The following is a 20,285-nucleotide window of genomic DNA, read 5'->3' as shown; positions in this document are numbered from 1 at the left end:
AATAGGCCCCACTGTTTTTAAACAGGACATGTAGAAGAATAAAAATGATTGCCACGAATGCCTGTCCCAGATACAGCAATCTGGCCGTGACTGGCATCACCTTAGTCGCTTAGCATTCAATACACCTATTCTGCTACCGCAAAGGATTTATTATGGTGTCCTTACGTTCACCAAAACCACTTAATAATGTTTCACACTTAAATCACATACACATGTAGCATGAGCCTCCTGGGCCTCGTAAGTGCAAAAAGAATCACGGAGAAAATGCTAGATTACATTTATTTTAATACGAAAAATGTTTCCAACCCTTGGTTACAAAAAAGTTAATAAGGCATACATTAAGTTGCACAAATAAGTTTAAAAAATAAAATAGAACTTTTTTTTGCCCTGCATCGGAGTCACTACATACTAGTTAAGTCTTGGTGTGTGAGGGAACACAGTTCAGAAATATGAGACATTTCAGTCTTTATAGACCCCCCCCCCCCCCCCCCCTCATGAAAATGGACATTATTGTCAGTCGGAAGATTGTAAACCTTTTTCCACATAGCTCTCACCCCCCACCTTTGGAGTTTAGCTGTCAATAAGGACAGATTGATCTCCAAAATGTCACAGGGCTTTCGAAGTGAGCTAGGGATGTTCTGAGATCTGGAATGTTCACAGGACCTTGAGTTCTCACCTCTGCTCCTTCTGCTTGGCTAGATGATTTACAACTTTGGGGCTTCAAACTCCTCAGAGATGCCTATCTCTCCCTGGTCTGATCATGTCCTCTAGCAAAGCACACGTTGAGATTACATTACAAGGTTACATACAATATACATTGTCATACATGAATTCAACAGAAAATAACAATCAGTCATTAGATATACTAAATAATCGGCACAATGATTATGCAAGATTATCAAGCTGCTTAAATAGTTTCTACTCTATTTTATGTTGCTCTATATTGGATACTATTTAAAAATTTGTTCTTAATGGAAACATTGTCATAAGATTGTTATCTGCACTGAGACAGCCTCATCCACTTTATTGTACTTCTTCAAAAAGGAAGGTTATTCACTACTGGCTGCTCCAAAGATATATGTCTGTCGAAGTCAGCAAATTGGACAAAGTAATTTCAATTAATATCGAGCAAACTTTGTTGTCTTTGTCTGTAAAGATGCGTTGAGCACGCCACGGCGTGGAAGGGCGTACGCAGCCGCAACACGTGGCAATAAGTTTTTATACATTTACACACATTCGCACAAATACACACATCTGTAAATAGTACACATTAATTGTAGTTTCTACAAATAGTTATGTTGAAATATAGTAATATTCATGTTTAATATTATAAGTTATATGCATGTTAGTAAAACATATGGGTCATGTTAAAGGAAATGTGTCATGTCTGGTATCATTTTAATCCCCTATTCATCAGCAGTTGTCCGGTTCCTTCGCCGAAGAGATCGCACATTGCATACTCTAGTTATTGATGTTAGGGAATAAACCTTTAAAGTAATACTGACTATAAAGTGCTAATAGACTAGTTGAGACTGGATTCCTGGCAGGAAAGACGGAGCACATCCCCTGGAGAGATGACCCCCACCTTTGGATATTTTGGTTTGAACTAGCCTATGATCTGCAACACCCTGGACCCTCCTGAATCCTGGACCAATAGAAGCAAGCCACGTCATCTGCATTGTTTTACTGTATCCCTGTCTGCGTATAAAAAGGAGCTTTTCATCTAGTGAGCAGTCATCTTTGACCACAGACTTCAGACCTGAATGACTGTTCACTGGATCCAGAGCGCCTGCGATAAGTAACGACTGTGCTTATTATTATTTCGCTTGAATTATTCTGTGTCAGGTGCCGTCTCCGCGCTCTCCACAGGCGCCGGGGATGGGCACCTTCTCTCCGCAATCCACGTCCTGTTGCCTAGCTGCAGAACTCTATCTCTACTCACCTGTCTGCAGCAGCATGTCTAAACCGCCTAAATCTCCCTAACCCAATCAGGAGGCACCTTAGAGTACTTAAAGCAGCCTCTGACACATGTCTAGTGGCAGAGTATTGGTTCTACCCTGCTCCAGCATTTAGTTTGCATTCCTGTTCCTGAACTCCTGTGTATAGACTCCTTGGCTTGTTTGACCTCTCTTCCGGATTTCCCTTGTATTTCGCTGCCCGCACTGGTATTGACCTTTTGGACCATCCCTGACTACTCTTGCCTACTCTCCGTGGTACCTCGCTTCCTTGGTTTCGACTCGGCCTGTCTGACTACCCTATTCGCTGCACTGGTGACTTCCTGGGAGAACCGTGACCTGCACATCGCACGCAGCCAAGCCCAAACCTCCTTGCGGGGGTCCCTGGTGAACACCGGTGGTGTGTTAGACTCCGCGCCTCTCAGGTTAGTAGCGCGAATACCAGTCGGTGATATTCTCTATGTAAAAGTGTGACCGAATACTCTGGCCATGAGCGGACCGGACGAACCTTTGGCCCGCGACTTATTACTTCACCTGAGTCAGAGAGTGGGAATGACAAGAATCCAACCAGGCACAATTATTGCAATGCATTCAGGGAGTCATCTCCCGTCTGGACTCCTTACAAGCATCGCCACCTACCACTTCCTCGGCCGCCACATCCTCTGCTGCATCAGATCCTACCGTCCCTGCTAGGGGTGCTACCGTCGGAGGCTCCGTCTTCCTCCTCCCGATAAATATGATGGCGATCCTCGTCAGAAGCTAAAGTGGCCTATTTGATTTCGCTTCTCTCCGGGCAAGCATTGGCCTGGGCTTCCCCTCTCTGGGAACGGGATGACCCTATACTGCAAAATTCTGTGGTCTTCATTGAAAGATTCCGCAATGTATTTGATGAACCCGGAAGAATCTCTTCGGCCGCCTCCGGTCTCCTAGGATTACGCCAAGGCTCTCTTACAGCTGGACAATATGCGGTGCAATTTCGGACCCTTGCAGCCGAACTCCAATGGAACGATGAAGCTCTCATCGCTACCTTCTGGCAAGGTCTTCATGAGCGTATCAAGGATGATTTAGCTTTTTGTGATCTTTCTTCCAATCTGGATGACCTCATCCCTGTGTATTAAGGTGGACATTCGCCACAGAGAACATGCTCTCGAACGGGACCGCACTCCTGAGCCGTTTCCTCGTCTAGCACCCAACTTTATTCCTCCTACTCCACCTGCAGAAGAACCTATGCAGATCGGCCGTTCTCGTCTGTCCCCAGAGGAACGTGAGAGACGTATGAAAAACCGCCTGTGTCTGTATTGCGGTAAACCCAGACATCTTCTCTCCGTTTGTCCCAAGAGGCTGGGAAATGCTACCTCCTAGGTGATAATAGGGAGGTCAACCTAGGACCCCAGTCGCTTTCTTCCTACTTTCGGAAGTAGTTAGAGTTTTTGATGCCAGTCACCTTGGTTTTCCCTAATGGCCCATTTACTACCTGGCCCTTTGTGGGCTCGGGGTCCGCAGGGAACTTCATCTCTTCCAAACTTGTGACCGAACTTTGTCTGGATACTATCCCTTTGGCTCAACATTTGATGCTCACTGCTGTGGACGGAAATAGAGTCTCCAATGGCTCAATCCCTCGCTCTACTTCTCCACTCCGGATGGAGATAGGAGCACTTCACTCCGAGAGTATAAGTTTCTTTGTGCTACCCCAATCGGTTAACCCTATCATCCTGGGGCTACCATGGCTGAAACTTCATTCTCCACAATTCGACTGGCAGCGAGCTCAAGTAATCCGCTGGGGTTCATACTGCAATAAAAGATGTCTGAGATCCGTTTTCCCATCTAAACCCAAACTGGCCTGTCTCTGTACTTCTTCCCTGGTGGGCCTTCCTGAAGTCTACTCTGAGTTCGCTGATGTGTTCTCTAAAACCGCTACCGAAATCCTTCCTCCTCATCGGCCTTGGGATTGCCCCATCGACCTCCTCCCTGAAAAGAACATTCCTAGAGGCAGGGTATATCCGCTGTCTTTGCCCGAGACACAGGCTATGTCGGAGTATGTTACTGAGAGCCTCAGGAGGGGATTCGTTAGAAAATCATCTTCTCCAGCAGGGGCAGGCTTCTTTTTTGTAAAGAAGGACGGCTCTCTCAGACCGTGCATTGATTACAGGAGACTAAATGCCATCACGATTAAAAATCGTTACTCCCTTTAATCTCTGAGCTCTTTGACCGTATTCGAGGGGCACAAATCTTTACTAAGTTGGACCTCAGGGGAGCCTACAACCTAATCAAAATTCGCAGAGGAGACGAGTGGAAAATCGCATTTAATACCAGAGACGGCCACTATGAATACCTGGTGATGGCGTTTGGGCTCAGTAACACCCCAGCGGTCTTTCAGGACTTTGTGAACAAAATATTTAGGGATTTGCTCTACCAATCAGTGGTAATTTATTTGGATGATATCCTAATCTTTTCCCAAGACCTGTCTACTCATCTCATGCATGTCAAAGAGGTGTTTTCTCGTTTACGTGCTAATCTCCTATTCTGCAAGCTCGAGAAATGTCTCTTCAATTGCTCTCAAGTACCCTTCCTAGGATATATTGTCTCAGGCTCCGGCCTTCAGATGGATCCAAGCAAATTGGAGGCTATTCATAATTGGCCTCAACCTTCCGGTCTCAAGGCTACCCAGCGTTTTATTGGCTTTACGAATTATCGCCAATTCATTAAGGGGTTTTCTACGTTAATCTCTCCTATTACTCTCGTCACTCAGAGGGGCGGCCAATCCAAGTCTTGGCCCCCAGAGGCTGTACGAGCATTTCTAGCCATTAAGGAGGCCTTCTTGTCTGCACCCGTCTTATCTCAACCCGATCAAAATAAACCGTTTTTCCTAGAGGTGGACTCATCCTCTGTTGGGATTGGAGCAGTACTGTCCCAAAAGAATTCTGTAGGCTTTCCTGTTCCTTGTGGTTTTCTCTCCAAAGATTTTCAGCCAGTGAAGCCAACTACGGGATTGGGGACAAGGAACTTCTTGCCATCAAGACCGCCCTGGAGGAATGGCGCTATCTGTTGGAGGGGGCGTGCTTTCCCATCACAGTATATACAGATCATAAAAATCTCACCTACTTGCAGTCTGCACAATGTCTGAACCCTCGACAGGCCCGCTGGTCGCTATTCTTTAACAGATTCCAGCTGATACTAACTTTCAGGCCCGGTACCAAGAATTTGCGTGCTGACGCATTATCTCGATCTTTTGACTTCTCCAATGTTTCGTCATCTATGGTTGCCAAACCTATCCTCAATCCTTCCACAATTGTAGCCTTGACCAATTCCTCTTTCAAGACTCCTTCTCCTGGTCATTATTTTGTACAGGAACATCTACGCATTAAACTCCTAAGATGGGCCCATAACGCCAAATTCGCTGGTCATGCTGGGGTTAAGAAGACAGTTGCTCTTCTATCTCGCCTTTATTGGTGGTCCTCATTGCCCTCGGATGTCCTGAAATTCATCCGCGCTTGTGAGGTCTGCGCCCAACACAATATCCCGCGGAGACCCCCTGCCGGTCTTCTTCATCCTCTACCCATTCCGGACCTTCCATGGCTTAGTATCAGCATGGATTTCATTACAGACCTTACTGCCAGTCTTGGGTTTAACACCATCTGGGTGGTGGTGGTGGACCGCTTTTCGATATTGGCCCACTTCATTCCCCTCAAGGGATTACCTTCTGCCTCCCAGCTGGCTCTCCTGTTCATCTGAGAGATTTTTCGCCTTCAGGGCTGCCTGAGGGGCATCATTTCTGATCGTGGATTCCAATTTGTCTCTCAATTCTGGAGATCCTTTTGCAAACCGCTTGGGATCAGCCTAAAATTCTCCTCCGGGTACCACCCGCAAACTAATGGGCAGACTGAACGGACCAATCAGGACCTGGAGGCATTTCTGAGGTGCTACTGTTCGGATCAACAGACGTCCTGGAGTGAACTTTTACCCTGGGCAGAGTTTACCCATAATAACCACCAACACGAGTCCACGGGTAACTCTCCCTTCTTTACCATCTACGTGAGACATCCCATTCTCCCCACCTTCTCTGATCTTTCGGATTCCTCGGTACCTGCTGCGCAGAATACGGTACACAATTTTTCTCAAATTTGGTCCCAAGTACGTTCCAGATTATTACAAGCTTCTGACCGTTACAAACACTTTTCAGATCGGCATAGAAGGAATCTCCCTGTACTTCGGGTAGGAGACAAAGTCTGGTTAGCTACCCGCAACCTTAGACTCAAGGTTCCCACTATGAAATTAGCTCCACGCTATATTGGACCCTTTCCATCTCTCATGTGATCAACCCTGTCACCTACAGACTTCATCTACCAGCTTCCCTGCGGATTCATAATACCTTCCATATATCTCTGCTTAAACCACTCATTCTCAACGAATTCTTCAGCAAAACCTCTCCACCTCCTCCTGTCAAGACTGTTCGTGGTGAAGAATTTCTGGTAGAACGCATTCTGGAATCTCGTATCTCTAGCGGAAAACACCAATTTCTCAACCATTGGAAGGGCTACGGCCCAGAGGAGAGATCTCTGGTCTATGAAGAGGATATTCATGCTCCACGTCTGTTGGCAAGATTTCTGCGGGATTCCTGCACCACCTGTAAGAAAGAAGGGGAGGATACTGTCAGGTGCCATCTCCGCGCTCTCCACAGGCGCCGGAGATGTGCACCTTCTCTCCGCAATCCACGTCCTGTTGCCTAGCTGCAGAACTCTATCTCTACTCACCTGTCTGCAGCAGCATGTCTAAACCGCCTAAATCTCCCTAACCCAATCAGGAGGCACCTTAGAGTACTTAAAGCAGCCTCTGACACATGTCTAGTGGCAGAGTATTGGTTCTACCCTGCTCCAGCATTTAGTTTGCATTCCTGTTCCTGAACTCCTGTGTATAGACTCCTTGGCTTGTTTGACCTCTCTTCCGGATTTCCCTTGTATTTCGCTGCCCGCACTGGTATTGACCTTTGGACCGTCCCTGACTATTCTTGCCTACTCTCCGTGGTACCTCGCTTCCTTGGTTTCGACTCGGCCTGTCTGACTACCCTATTCGCTGCACTGGTGACTTCCTGGGAGAACCGCAACCTGCACATCGCACGCAGCCAAGCCCAAACCTCCTTGCGGGGGTCCCTGGTGAACACAGGTGGTGTGTTAGACTCCGCGCCTCTCAGGTTAGTAGCGCTAATACCAGTCGGTGATATTCTCTATGTAAAAGTGTGACATTCTGCTACTTTTTGAGAATAAATATTTGTGCGTTGGAAACACAAATCGAGATTCGACAATCGTTATTGGATAGCGTCAAAACGTGCATAACAGATCTTTTATAATTATAATTAAAAAAAGCAAAAAAGGTTGTGTCTGGATTAGTGATCTGATGATTTAGTCATTTAGTGACAGCTTTTAGTGTGCAAGCTGTGTATAACTTTTTAAATTTATCTCCTCAAGATAGTGTTGCAGATTCATACCCACACACAGTTTACATTCAGATGTACGCATTTTATGCCATCATTCTGATTTTATAATAAATGTATAGTCAATTTATGCACCAATGTAAAATTTATTGCAATGTTGGAAATCTGCTCCATAGGTTCCATTTATTCAAATGAGTTCGCATTATATTAGTTATTCTATTTTGATTTTAAAGTATCCCTTATAACAGTATTTTGTATGCATTAAATTTCAATTTCACATATAGTTTAGTTAATTAGCCAATCAGTGGTAACACCTAAGATCTGCTTAAAACTTCTAACCGTCATTTTATTTTACCCCCACATCGAGCACATTTCGCAAGCATGAAAGTAAAGAACTGATTTTATCATCAGAGCACAGCAGTGGATCCAATTTAAAAGTCCTTTAAGAATCTTGCTGTGAAATTTGTCTAAAGGCAGATTCAATTCAGCATACTGTGCAGGAGACAATGCTGCTAAGTACTTACCTAACTGATAGTTCTATGGGGGTTAATCATTAATGCTGAAACAGTTATAAAGGAAAACTACCTACCTTCATTATACCTGAAGTACTTATCTAGCTGATAGGGTATTAGTACAGACACTTCTCTCTTGTATGCATGGTTTCAGTTTTTCAGCTGGTGACAGGAGTGTAAAAAGCATCTTAAATTAATTTCATACAAACATCAAACTAGCACGTCTAATTTCCCATTTTAAATTACTTGTACAAAGCATAACTGAGACTTTTCAGGTACCAGTCTTGTTTATGCATAACTGCACCTTCTTCTGTGTGAAATAGTGACAATTAAAGTTGTGCTTAGTTTAGGGCTTGACAACTCCTGGGGAGTTGTGCTCTGAGTGAGTGTGGACATTTGTTTTTCTCGAAGCACTGTTGTTTCACACTGCACTTGCTGTACACAATAGCAGAGTGTTCTATAAAGCGGTCTCTGCTCAGAACGACAACCTTGGCATCAAATTGACTCCCCAGATTTTCTTTTTGGAATTAAAAATAAAAATTCCTGACTAAAACATGAATTAAATGCTCACAATGTATGTCCCTGGCTTATTTGCACAACCCCCATATTGTTTTACTGCATAATTTATTAAATGTTATCCTACTATGTTTCAGGAATTCTCATATTGATGTGCGAAATAAGAAAGGGAACACACCTCTTTGGCTTGCATCTAATGGTGGGCATTTTGATGTAGTTCAACTGCTTATTCATGCTGGCGCTGATGTGGACGCTGCTGATAATCGTAAAATAACCCCTTTAATGTCAGCATTTCGGAAGGTAATATACGTTTTTTTGTTTTTTTTTGCTGTAGGGTATTTTAGATTAAATCTATTTTTTTTAACTATTTTATCATTTATATTGGTTGTGCACAAACAATAATACCTCCATGCACTTAATTACTGTTATTAATAGAATTTGCTCAATGTCCTTGTTTGTTTTTTTGTTATTTGTATTAGTACACTTTGTAGTCAAGAGTGTTTCTGTGCCACCAGAGTTATTATACACCCACATTTCTCCCTGATAGTTAGTGGAAACAGATGGTGGTACTTTGTGTTTTCTCCTCTAAATTTATCATCCATTTTGAGGGGCATGTTGTATGGCAGTGGGTCCAAAAAAAGTACAGGATAGGAACAGTGCCAGATTAACCAATGGTGTTTGTGAGCTGTAGCCCAGGGGTCTCGGGCAGCTGGAGGGCCCTAACAAATGTTTTTATTCATTACTGCCAGGGATGGCCTCCCATTGATTCTAGACATGCGCAGCTAACGGCAAATCTGATGCTGTTAGCTGCCCTGCTGTCAGTGCGGCCGCGGTGCACATCGATCTGCTAGAGAGAGGGTCTTGTGAAACTATGAGTCCTAGTCACATGAGATCTCCTCACTAAGCAGCTCGCTGCCCACCGCGCCCGCACGGACAGCAGGACAAGAAGAAAGAGGAGGAAGCCTGCAGGCTGGGGGGGCTCACCGTACCCTTAACCCGTGGGCCTCCATTGCCTTAATCTGGCCCTGGGTAGGGTTATACACCCTCTCCTTATACCTCTTGTCCAGCTGTGGGTCACTGTGCTGCTCACATAGACCTCAAGAGGAAAAATACAGTGGTATGTTTCACAGTGTCCAGAATTGCAAGATATTGATTTTGCTAGTGCTCTGTGCAGTTTATACCATACAAGCCCCTCTACCCCCCCCCCCCCCCCCAAAAGTTAAATGAACTGTTAATTGCTGCTAGTGTCGGCAACAACCGTCCATGTAAGGCCAATTTGCTTAAAGGACCACTAATCATCATCATCATCATCATCATCATCTATTTATATAGCGCCACTAATTCCGCAGCGCTGTACAGAGAACTCATTCACATCAGTCTAATCTCCCAAATGGATATTTTCAGATATGGCCGTAAAACACATGGCATTCTATTGCAGCTCAGTTAAAAAGTAATACTGACCACCTCCCCACTAAATTACAAACTGCCACTTAACATATCTTTAGGATAGTGTGCTGATTGATCTGATGCAAGTAAACAATTTGAGACTGCAATCGACTGCAGATTAAATATCAGTCACGCTATGCTCTCTTTTCTGCACTTGCTTGCTATGTTAGGTGTTTCTCTAACATGTGGACACACATAATTAAATCTAAATACGTCAGCTATTTAAGCTCATATGTTATTCACCTCGGTTATTCATAGCCAAAAAAAGCGGTGCCTTTAATTTGCCAAGTTTAAGTCTTATCCTCTAATTTCTGGAATTTTCTAATTGTCACAGCTTGTGTTTGTCTTTATTTCTGTTAAAGGGCCACCTTAAAGTTGTACAGTTTTTGGTGAAAGAAGTAAACCAGTATCCATCTGATATTGAGTGCATGCGATACATTGCAACAATAACTGATAAGGTGAGTATATGATTTGATATGGAGTGCTCATTTGAGAACAAAAGATTTGAAAAATGTTGAGTATGCTTGTCCAACAGAGGGGACCACAGTATCAGTGGCTTTAACGCCTACAAGGACAGCTATTTTAATGTTTAAAGTACTTTCATCGTGGCCAGTGGCTTTATGTACTGCGGAGGACTGTCCATCCACAGTGCTTCATTTGAGCATTAGGGTTGTCCAAAAAGCAGATTGCCCATTTTAGTTTTAAGGGCATATTATTTTTCCTAAACGGCTTACCAGATGAGTAGGTTTCACTGACATTTAAAGTCACGTTGGCTGTGCTACTTCAAACAGCTGTGGTTGGTTTAATATATGCATTTATTGAAATTACAATTTTCTCATTCATCCATGAGGGCACTGGAACACTGGGTATAGAGTGCAGTGATGGGAGCCTGGCACTTACTTAGTTTATTGGCAAAGCTCAAGATCCTCCAGCTCTATACCCCCAGTGACTAACTAGGACTTAAGTCTTTTTCAATGTCCACCAGAGCTTAGTGAGCATCTAAACTTACTATTGCTAGATGAATTATGGCTGCAATCCATCAGAACAGCTTATTCCAGAGAATCTTTGTGCTCCCTCCACCAGATCAGTGACTGCTTCTTGGACAGCACGGCATGCCGCCTTGACTGAGCACCTGTGTCAGGCGGCTACCTCTTCCCTCTGTTTTTAATGTGTTTGTATCCAGGGATGCCAGTTTTGTGAAAAGGGTGCTTTGCGCTGTACCTTTAGCGTTCTCACCTGTAATGGTAGCTTTGGGACATTCCCAGTGTACCCCCAAAGGATGCCTGAAAACATAAGAATTTTATACTTTTTATAATTTGCATTAATCTTTTTTTTTTCTTAGTCCATCGGTGGACACTGGGTGCCCACACTTTATGCACTGGGTTCTCCAGTTGTGTGACATGGTTATTTTTGTTTAGGAGGCTGTTGTTCTTTCCTTCTTTCTGTTTGTTTCTCTCTATTTTTCTTTTTTGTGAGGTTTGGTTAAATATGAACTGAAGCCTTACAGGAAAAAGGTATTCGGTGGGGAGAAGCTACGGTGAACCACACATCTGTATCACTACTCTATACCCAAATGTTCTCAATGTACCCTAATGGACTAAGGGAAAAAGATTTGACATAAGTATAAAAAAAAAAATGTGTGCTAGAAAGAAGAAAAATGCTATTGTATTCTAAGAAGAGAGAGAAAATCCAATGCTAAATGATTTTGTTTGTGTATATATTGTGGGCATGGTGGTTTTTTTTTTTTTTTTTTATATATAAGCTATGTTATAAGCTTTAATAAGGAGCTGATAAGCATATCAAGTTAATGGGGCATATTCAATTGACGGCGGGATCGCCGAAAATTCCGCACTCTAAAAATATTACAGTTAATACGGTAATATCTAGCTGAATTTCAGCTCGCAGCTCCCGGAGCTGCGAGCTGAAATCCAGCGAATAAAATATCGTATTAATGGTTTTTACGCGCAGGATTACCATATTAACTGTAATATTTTTAGAGCGCGGGATTTTCGGCGATCCCGCCGTCAGTTGAATATGCCCCAATGTGTACGCTATGTAAAGTATTAAATTGCATGTTAAGTGTACAGCATGTAATGTTGCACTAGATTAATAAATGGTAGACTTTTACCATTTACTTGTTTTACTGCCATACAGAGTTCGCAGTGTAGAGTAAATTTTGTTTTCGTTATGGCGAGTGTACAGTTTGCTGCCTTGTGCAAACTTTCATCCTGATGCCAAACATTTTGCATTTGCACTGCTTACATAATATAACCTTGTGCCCTGTAGTAGTATCCTTTGCAATGTATTACTGCTCAGTAATACTTTGTTACTCTATTGTTATCCTTTGTCACAGATATGCTTTACTTCTGGTTTCTGCTTTTCTGATAAAATATCTGTGATATTAGAAGGAGAAAGTGCTGAAAGATAAAAGTTACGCTGTTTAAAAAAAGAGACATAGGAAAATGGTTAGCACAATTGAATATGGCTGGTCTGTTACTTCTGTCTCTATGCTGTTACATCTCCTATATATTTTGGAAAATTAACAGCCTGAAAAATATTCGGTGATACAGAAAGAATGAAAAAGTAAAAACATACTAAGAGAAATGTAATTTCTCTGTTTATTCAAAGGTACTGCACACTTCCAAGATAATATATATAAAAATATATATATATATATATATTTACGCGAAAAAGAATAAAGGAACAGCACTGGGGAGTAATTTCATAAATATATAAGTGCATCATTTTGTTTTTTTAAATTGACAAGTGAATGTCAAATATGAAAAAAATGGGTGTGTATATGTGAGAGAAATCCGATAGATACAATTTTTGGGTACCAAGGCATATCATGACTGAGAACAAAGCAATATACGTATAATTTGTGGGAGATTGGCGGATTTTTGCGTATTTCGGCTTCAGACCATCTATATAGAGCCATCTCTCCTGTTCTTGGCTGTCATTTTAGAATTGATGGCATGTGCGGAGGTCATTTGCTGCAATTTTGTGCTTATGAAGAGCGTTGGATAGAGTGCAGAATAGAGTGGAGTGGACAATCAGTGACTACTGGTGGTGTAATAGAAATCTAGGAGTGGACCAAAACAATTATTTCTCACGCTTAAGATCCAAGAGTTTAATTTTGAAGCAATTGTTTGAGGAACAGTAAAACTGGCATCTGTACTCTAAGCTGCTTTTTTTTTTTAAAAAATAAACTAACCAATTGCATGAATGTTATGGTCTTGTAGAGCAGTGTTTGAACAATTGTAAGGTAACTCTCCTTTCCCTATTTCATTGGGCGTTCTCCTGGTCTGGTATCTGCTACAAGCTTCTGAAACGTCAAGTAGCTTTACTCCTGTTATCAATCATGGGTCGGTCAGGTGCATCCCAGTAGCACTATTGACAGTAGTGGTCCATTTTTCATCCTCTTCTAATAAAAAGGTCACATGGGACAAAAGTGTAAGAAAGCACACTCCAAATTCAATTGCTGTTTGTCGATCTCAAAAATAACATCAGCTCTTGATGTACGGATTAAGGGAAAAGTAACTGATGAATGAGGTGGTTTGACTAAAAAACATGGAAATGACGGAACTTTCCATACACCATCTGCAGGAGCAAGAAAAGGTGTAGACCACTTTTTGCTAGAGATGGTCCTGCTTGCTGCTGTTGCTCGTACTTGATTGCCCATTGCAAAAGCAAGTGCCCAACACTGACATACATCTTCTGTAACTTCCCATACACCACCATCACGCTTTCAGTGTAAGTCTCTCACTTCCAAAACAGCCAAATCCATGCATGAAAAGAACACTGAGGCTGAAGAACAAATTGTGCGTTCACAGAATCCTAAGATATGTCAAAGTTAGTCCACGAGTGTTATATGCCTGGCATTTCAGTTTCTGACACGGATACATTTTGGACGAAGGCTGCTGTTTTAGATTTACAGCCGTTTGGAATTATGAGGATAAGTAGTAATGATTATTTAGACATAGAAATTGAGGATGCTACTTTGTAACTTGCTAACGTGCAACAGGATGAGGGGGGTGATTGTGGATCTGACAAAGATGATTGTGTTTTACTTGAAGTAAGGCAGCCACCAGTGAATACTTCCTCATGCCCATGATAAGCGCAATACCAACACTTTCATCAGCATCCTTCTCATTATTCGTACGTAGTACAGCATTCAGTTTGCAAATGCAAACGGACTTCCCTAATACTATTCATGATTCGCAGGAAGAATCCTTGCCCATTAGGGCTGCTGCTGGCGAAACTTATATACAGAAGGGGACCAAGAAGACGAAGCATAATTTAAACAACAATGGTCGGTGAAGCAAGCATTTGCAAGAGTTAACAAGTATGACAGCATCCCGTTGCACAGCTTATCACTAAAGCCATAACAAAAATTGGACACAAACCCAATGCGGCCATCAATGCACCACATAATAGCAGATTAGTTGAGGTCATGTGTCCACACTACCAAATTCCTTCTCTCTTCCTGTTTTCCAGAACAGCAATTCCTGTTGTACCGTAGTCCACTTAACTACGGATATGTGGACAAGCGGTACTGGTCAAACAAAATACTAGACTATTAACACAGCCCATTGTTGCATCATCCTCCTTATCTTTTCTTCATATTAGTGCTACCACACAATGCCAGGTCATTCACAGGCAAGCTACTCTTGGTATTGCTGATTTCACTAAGAAACATACCTGTCATAGAAAAATGGCTCATCTTGCAATGATTCTACTCAGTAAGGGAACAAACACTGTTTGTATTACGACTAGGGGAATTTTAACACTTATCTTGCTTTGCATACATAATAAGCTTGATGGATAAGAAATTTTGCGAAAATTAAAGGTTAGTGCAGAAAATTCTGTCTGTGACCTGTAAAATTTCTGGCAATTGTCTGCATTCAGGAACCCACTGTTGAACATTGCAGCAGTTGCAAAAATAATGTGATCTGCCATGCCAACTCCAGAAGCAAGAGTAAGTAATGAGGTGGAATTCCACACTTTATATGCTTCTGTGACCTGTAGGAATAGCAACAAGCCATCAACACATGAGATAGTGAGAAGAAGGGGGACTCCGGTACAATGGAGAATTCTTTCACCTTTATGCAAACTACTCAAATCATTAGGTTGGAAATGTGAATTTACCAATTTCAGAGTCAAATTAGACCCCTTTTCAAACCCTGGAAATGCTGCTAGAGTAGCTTAAGGAGAGGATGAGGGTAAGCAGTACCACTAAGTATGTTGCTCTTGTAGATCAAGTTTTATATTTGCTAAGGACCTAAGGGTTTGCAGCATCTTTAAATTGGATCACTATATTTTGACAACCATGCTTGATCCTAGGTAAGTCATATGTAATGTCTTTTTCTCTCTCCTACCACTAGGGGACACTGCCAGACATTGGGGTATAGTAGTGGGATCGGGAGTTTAGGCACTAAAAACTCTTTGATTTTTACTCCCCTCCTCTGCTATGCCCCTCCTCTCCTAGATACCTCAGGTTTTTTTTAGTGCCTTAGGAGTTAGGCCAGTTTAGTATAGGCTCCTGCCTATATGTTATTTAGTGATAGTGTTTCACGTTTTTATTTTATTTTTTCTTAAGGGTGCTTCGCGGGGATCGATCCTAAGTCCCAGAGAGGGTGAATAGTCCTGGGCTTCCTTCACCCTGATCCCCGCGCAAGGTAAGAAGTGGCTGATGCCCGGGTCTTCCTTCACCAGTCTTGCCGGTAGTTCATCCCCTAGAAACGAGCTGTTAGTTGTTGATAGCGCCATTAGGGCTTTAGGTGCCCACGGAGGTAGACCTCTTCAGTGGGCCACAGAGATAGGTCGCGCGGGGGAGATCCAGGATCCATCTCTCCCCGCCGACGGACTAGCCGGCAAGCCCCCTCCTCCATACCCCCACCTCCCCTGACAACGAGCAGCGGGGGTCCGTTAGCGCTCCCTCTATTATAGAAAGCGACGCTGCAGGAGGAGGGCAGAGACGCACACGCTACCTGGGCACTGTAACAAGCGTGTTGTGGAGAGATTACCGACAGCCATATTATAGATGAGCTGTTCGGTAACTTAGAGAGGCGCAGACATTTTTTTGATGAAGGCGGAGCTGGAGGAGGACCTTCGTTTCCCGTACTTCTCAGGATCCTGCACAGCGGAGTCGCCATCTTTAGCTCACACCGAGCATGTCGCTTCTCTCCTCTCATTTACCTCTTCTGTGACTGGTATCGGTAAATCCTGTGTTTGTTTGTGTACAAAAACATTTTAAACATTCATGGTTGATTGTTCTACCTAGCAGGAGAGGTTAAAAGTTACTGTGGGGCAAATTTGTACCTGGGTATATAGATCTGGCTACAAATTGTGTATTGCTGTATTCTGACATTAACTGTTTAGACAATAATCATTTATCTGTCTAGTCATAATCAGTTTAGACTGTATTTAACCAGTAATGTCTAACAAGGAGTCCTCTGACAGGGGATCCTCTGGAGGGTCTGCATTGTATTTTACTTGTGCCATGTGTAAAGTAAAACTTTCAAAAGGACAGCATGACAAAGGTGCCCTTTGCACTGCTTGTGAGACCGGATCTCGGGAGCGTCCCGCCCCAGCTCAAACACCGGTAGCCATGGTAGAGCCGCCTTGGGTTAAATCCTTTGCTGCAACCATGGAGAAGTTTACTACGGTGATGTTACAGGCTGCAGAGATACGTCAGAATGTAGTTACAGAGTCTCAGGTATCTCTCACTGCAGGGCAGCGCTCTTCACATGTAGCAGGGGCGAGTGACCAGACAGAATTTGCAGGCACATCCTCAGAGTTCTCTGACTCATAGTGATGATCGCCCACTTGCAGTCTCCCACAGAGCCAAAAGGGCCTCACTGGATGTAAACCAGGGTCGTAGCCCAGGCTCAGATATCCCATCAGATGAGGATGGGAATATAGTCTCGGATACTCAGGAAGAAGACTCACTGAGTATTATGACCACCTCGGTGGGTAATATTGAAAGCCTGGTGTTAGGTATTAGGCATAGCCTTGGTTTTGCTGACCCTACACCCTCAGCTCCCTCAGGTTTCTCCATTTTCAAAAGTACTAAATCTCAGGTTATGTCTTTCCCACCGTCAGAGATGGTACAGATTGTGACGGACGCTTGGTTAAACCCAGGAAAACAGTTCGTTATGCCGGGTAGATTTAAGAGTTTTTACCCTCTTTCAACAGAGGATTGTATTAAATGGGAGGTGTCTCCTAAGGTGGACAGACCCATTATCAGGTTGTCCACTTCCTCTGCCATTCCTACCCAGGAGAGAGTATCTCTTAAAGACTCCACTGGCAAAAAGTGTGATAATGCGCTCCGGTCCGCATATGTGGCTTCCGGTAGCTTGTTTAGGCCCACTATGGCAAGGGCATGGGCAAATAAGGCGGTGCAGATATGGGCAGAGCAGTTGATCTCGGCCATCCAAAATAATGCTCCGCTACCTGATCTCCTGGTTCTTGCTGAGCACATTCAGGAGACGGCGGATTATATGGGACAGGCATCCATGGATGCAGTAGCAGTCAATGCCAGAATTGGCGGCCTTATTATGGCGTCACGACGTTCCCTGTGGTTACGTTCGCGGACGACGGATGCTGAATCAAAGAGGTCCTTGGAAATCCTGCCTTTTGATGAAGTCACTATGTTTGGGCCGGAGCTTGAGAAAGTGATTGAGGTAGCCACAGGAGGGAAGAGTAATATTCTTCCTATGGGCTCTCGTAAACCGCGTCAAGCTCGGTTTCGGTCCTTTCACTCCTTCTCGCAGGGCCGTGGCGGCCCACCAAGGGGTCAGCCTGCGGTTTCCAGAGGAGGCGGCGGCAGAGGTAGGGGCGTTCCCAGACGGGGAACGTCGCGTCCCAGTGAAAAACCTGCACCATGACTCCTTGGCCCCCACGCGGGTACCCGTACTCTTCAAGCACCAGTGGTGGTCAGTCACGTCGGACGCTTGGATTCGAGGAGTGGTGTCGAAAGGATATGTTATAGACTTAATCCAGTTTCCACCAATAAGGTTCCTTTCCTCACCGGTGCCCGCTTGTCCCCTCAGAAGTCAGGCCCTGCTGGAGGCAGTGGCGAAGCTTCAGGGTGCAGGAGTGGTGGTTCCGGTGCCGGGGCCAGAAAGGGGTCAGGGGTTCTACTCCAATCTTTTCTTGGTTCCGAAGCCGGACGGAACATTTCGCCCTATACTGAATCTCGGGTCCTTGAACAAGCAAGTGGTAGTCCAGAGATTCAAAATGGAGTCTCTTCGGACAGTCATTACAGTGATGGAAGAGGGAGAGTTTCTAGCTTCCATCGATATAAAAGATGCGTATTTACACGTTCCCATATGGGAACAGCATCATCGGTTCCTGAGGTTTGCGGTGAGTTCCGATCATTTTCAATTCAGAGCCCTTCCGTTTGGTCTGGCCTCTGCTCCTCGAGTGTTCACAAAAATCATGGCAGTTATGGCAAGTGCCCTGAGACGAAGGGGAGTCACGATAATTCCATATCTAGACGACCTTCTTTTAAAGGCGAGGTCTGCAGAGATTTTATCTCGCCAGGTTCAGACCACAATGGAGTTCTTGGAGGACCATGGGTGGATTCTTAATGTGCCAAAATCTCTCATCTCAGCGCATGCGCTTTCTGGGATTGGTGTTCGACACAATGGTTCAGAGGGTGTTCCTTCCTCAGGAAAAGATCATCGCCCTCCAGCGGAGAACCAGAGTATTATTGGATCGTCCTCGAGTGTCCATGCTCTCCTGCATGAAACTTCTAGGAACTATGGTGTCGGTGTACGAGGCAGTTCCGTTTGCCCAATTTTATTCCCGGTCTCTTCAGTTGGAAATTCTCCGGAAATGGTCGGGGTCACAGGAACGGTTGGACATACAGTTCATTTGACGGTCTCCTTTAACTCGACTGTCATTAACATGGTGGCTCTCCACGAGCAAGCTAAGCAAAGGTCAGACCCTCAAAATCGGGCCCCTGGACCTTAGTGACCACGGACGCAAGTCTTTCGGGTTGGGGAGGAGTCACGGGACCGTTAAGGTTTCAGGGCCTCTGGTCTCCCCAGGAGTCAGATCTTCCCATAAACATATTGGAGTTGAGAGCTGTGCTTAAGACTCTGTTAAAAGCTCAGTGGTTTCTGGAAGGAAAACACCTGCAGATACAGTCAGACAATGCCACGGCTGTGGCTTACTTGAATCATCAAGGAGGAACTCGCAGCAAGGCAGTCATGCAAGAGGCTGCCAAGATTTTAATCTGGGCAGAACATCACGTTCCCCAGATATCGGCGGTATATATCCCGGGAGTGGACAACTGGGAAGCCGATTTCCTAAGCAGGGAGAAAGTTCATCCAGGGGAGTGGTCCCTGTGCAAAGAGGTATTCGCTCTTCTAGTTCAGAGATGGGATCTGCCAGAAATAGACCTCATGGCTTCCAGACTGAATTGTCAGGTCCCTCGGTATTGTGCAAAGTCCCGGGACCCTCGAGCATACGCAGCAGACGTCATGGCGATTCCGTGGCGCTTCAGGCTGGTGTATCTGTTCCCACCTTTTCCGATGCTGTCTCGCGTTTTGAAAAAGCTAAAAAGAGAATGCGTTCAGGCAATCTTGGTAGCCCCTCATTGGCCTCGCAGGGCGTGGTTCTCAGACATTCTGGGAATGTCAGCAGATCAGCCGTTTCGTCTGCCCATGCGCGCAGGCCTGCTAGTTCAGGGCCCTCTTCATTATCTCGATTTAGATCGCCTGGCTTTGACGGCGTGGCTGCTGAATCCTTAGTTCTTAAGGCTAAGGGTTTTTCGTCACGAGTTATTGCCACCATGATTAGGGCAAGAAAGTCATCTTCGGCGGCTATTTATCATAGGATCTGGAAGGTTTATATCCTTTGGTATGAATCCAAGTGTTTCCATACTTCCAGGTTTAGCCTGTCTAGACTGTTGGCTTTTTTGCAGGAAGGCCTGGATAAGGGACTCAGACTGGGTTCCCTTAAAGTTCAGGTGTCTGCACTGTCAACTTATTTTCAGTGATAATTGGCACTTCTGAGTGAGGTTCAGACCTTTTTACAAGGAGTCCTTCATAGTCAATCCCCATTTTCTCATCCGGTAGAACCTTGGGACTTGAATTTAGTGTTGAGGGCTCTTTGTCTTCCTCCATTCGAGCCCCTTCATACCGCAGAATTGCACCATCTGTCTTGGAAGACGGTTTTTCTTCTAGCTTTATCTTCAGCTAGGAGGGTGTCTGAATTGGCAGCACTCTGTTGTAGTTCTCCATTTTTGGTGTTTCATGAAGATAGAGCGGTGTTACGTACTAAACCTTCCTTTGTTCCAAAGGTAGTGTCTAGGTTCCATCTCAACCAGGAGATTGTGGTTCCGGCATTTCGTCCGCATTTGTCGTCTTCAACTGACTCTGTTGATTACGATCTTCATCTACTGGATGTGGTTAGGGC

The 20,285-nt window shown here is 44.3% G+C and overlaps 1 protein-coding gene across 2 annotated transcripts in view; it reads left to right on the top strand.

The window, feature by feature from the left end:
• The window catches only part of ANKHD1 (ankyrin repeat and KH domain containing 1), a 195,995-nt gene that overhangs the window by 111,663 nt on the left and 64,047 nt on the right, over positions 1 to 20,285 (top strand). For both annotated transcript variants that reach the window (XM_075209750.1, XM_075209749.1), the window contains exons 22-23: positions 8,549 to 8,711; positions 10,220 to 10,315. In XM_075209750.1, coding sequence (XP_075065851.1) covers positions 8,549 to 8,711; positions 10,220 to 10,315 — 259 coding nt within the window. The remainder of the gene's footprint in view (positions 1 to 8,548; positions 8,712 to 10,219; positions 10,316 to 20,285) is intronic.

This window comes from Mixophyes fleayi, chromosome 4 (assembly GCF_038048845.1).
Source record: "Mixophyes fleayi isolate aMixFle1 chromosome 4, aMixFle1.hap1, whole genome shotgun sequence".
Lineage (NCBI taxonomy): Eukaryota > Metazoa > Chordata > Amphibia > Anura > Limnodynastidae > Mixophyes > Mixophyes fleayi.
Note: the sequence above shows the minus strand (reverse complement) of the source record. Positions and strands in the feature narration are given on the sequence as shown.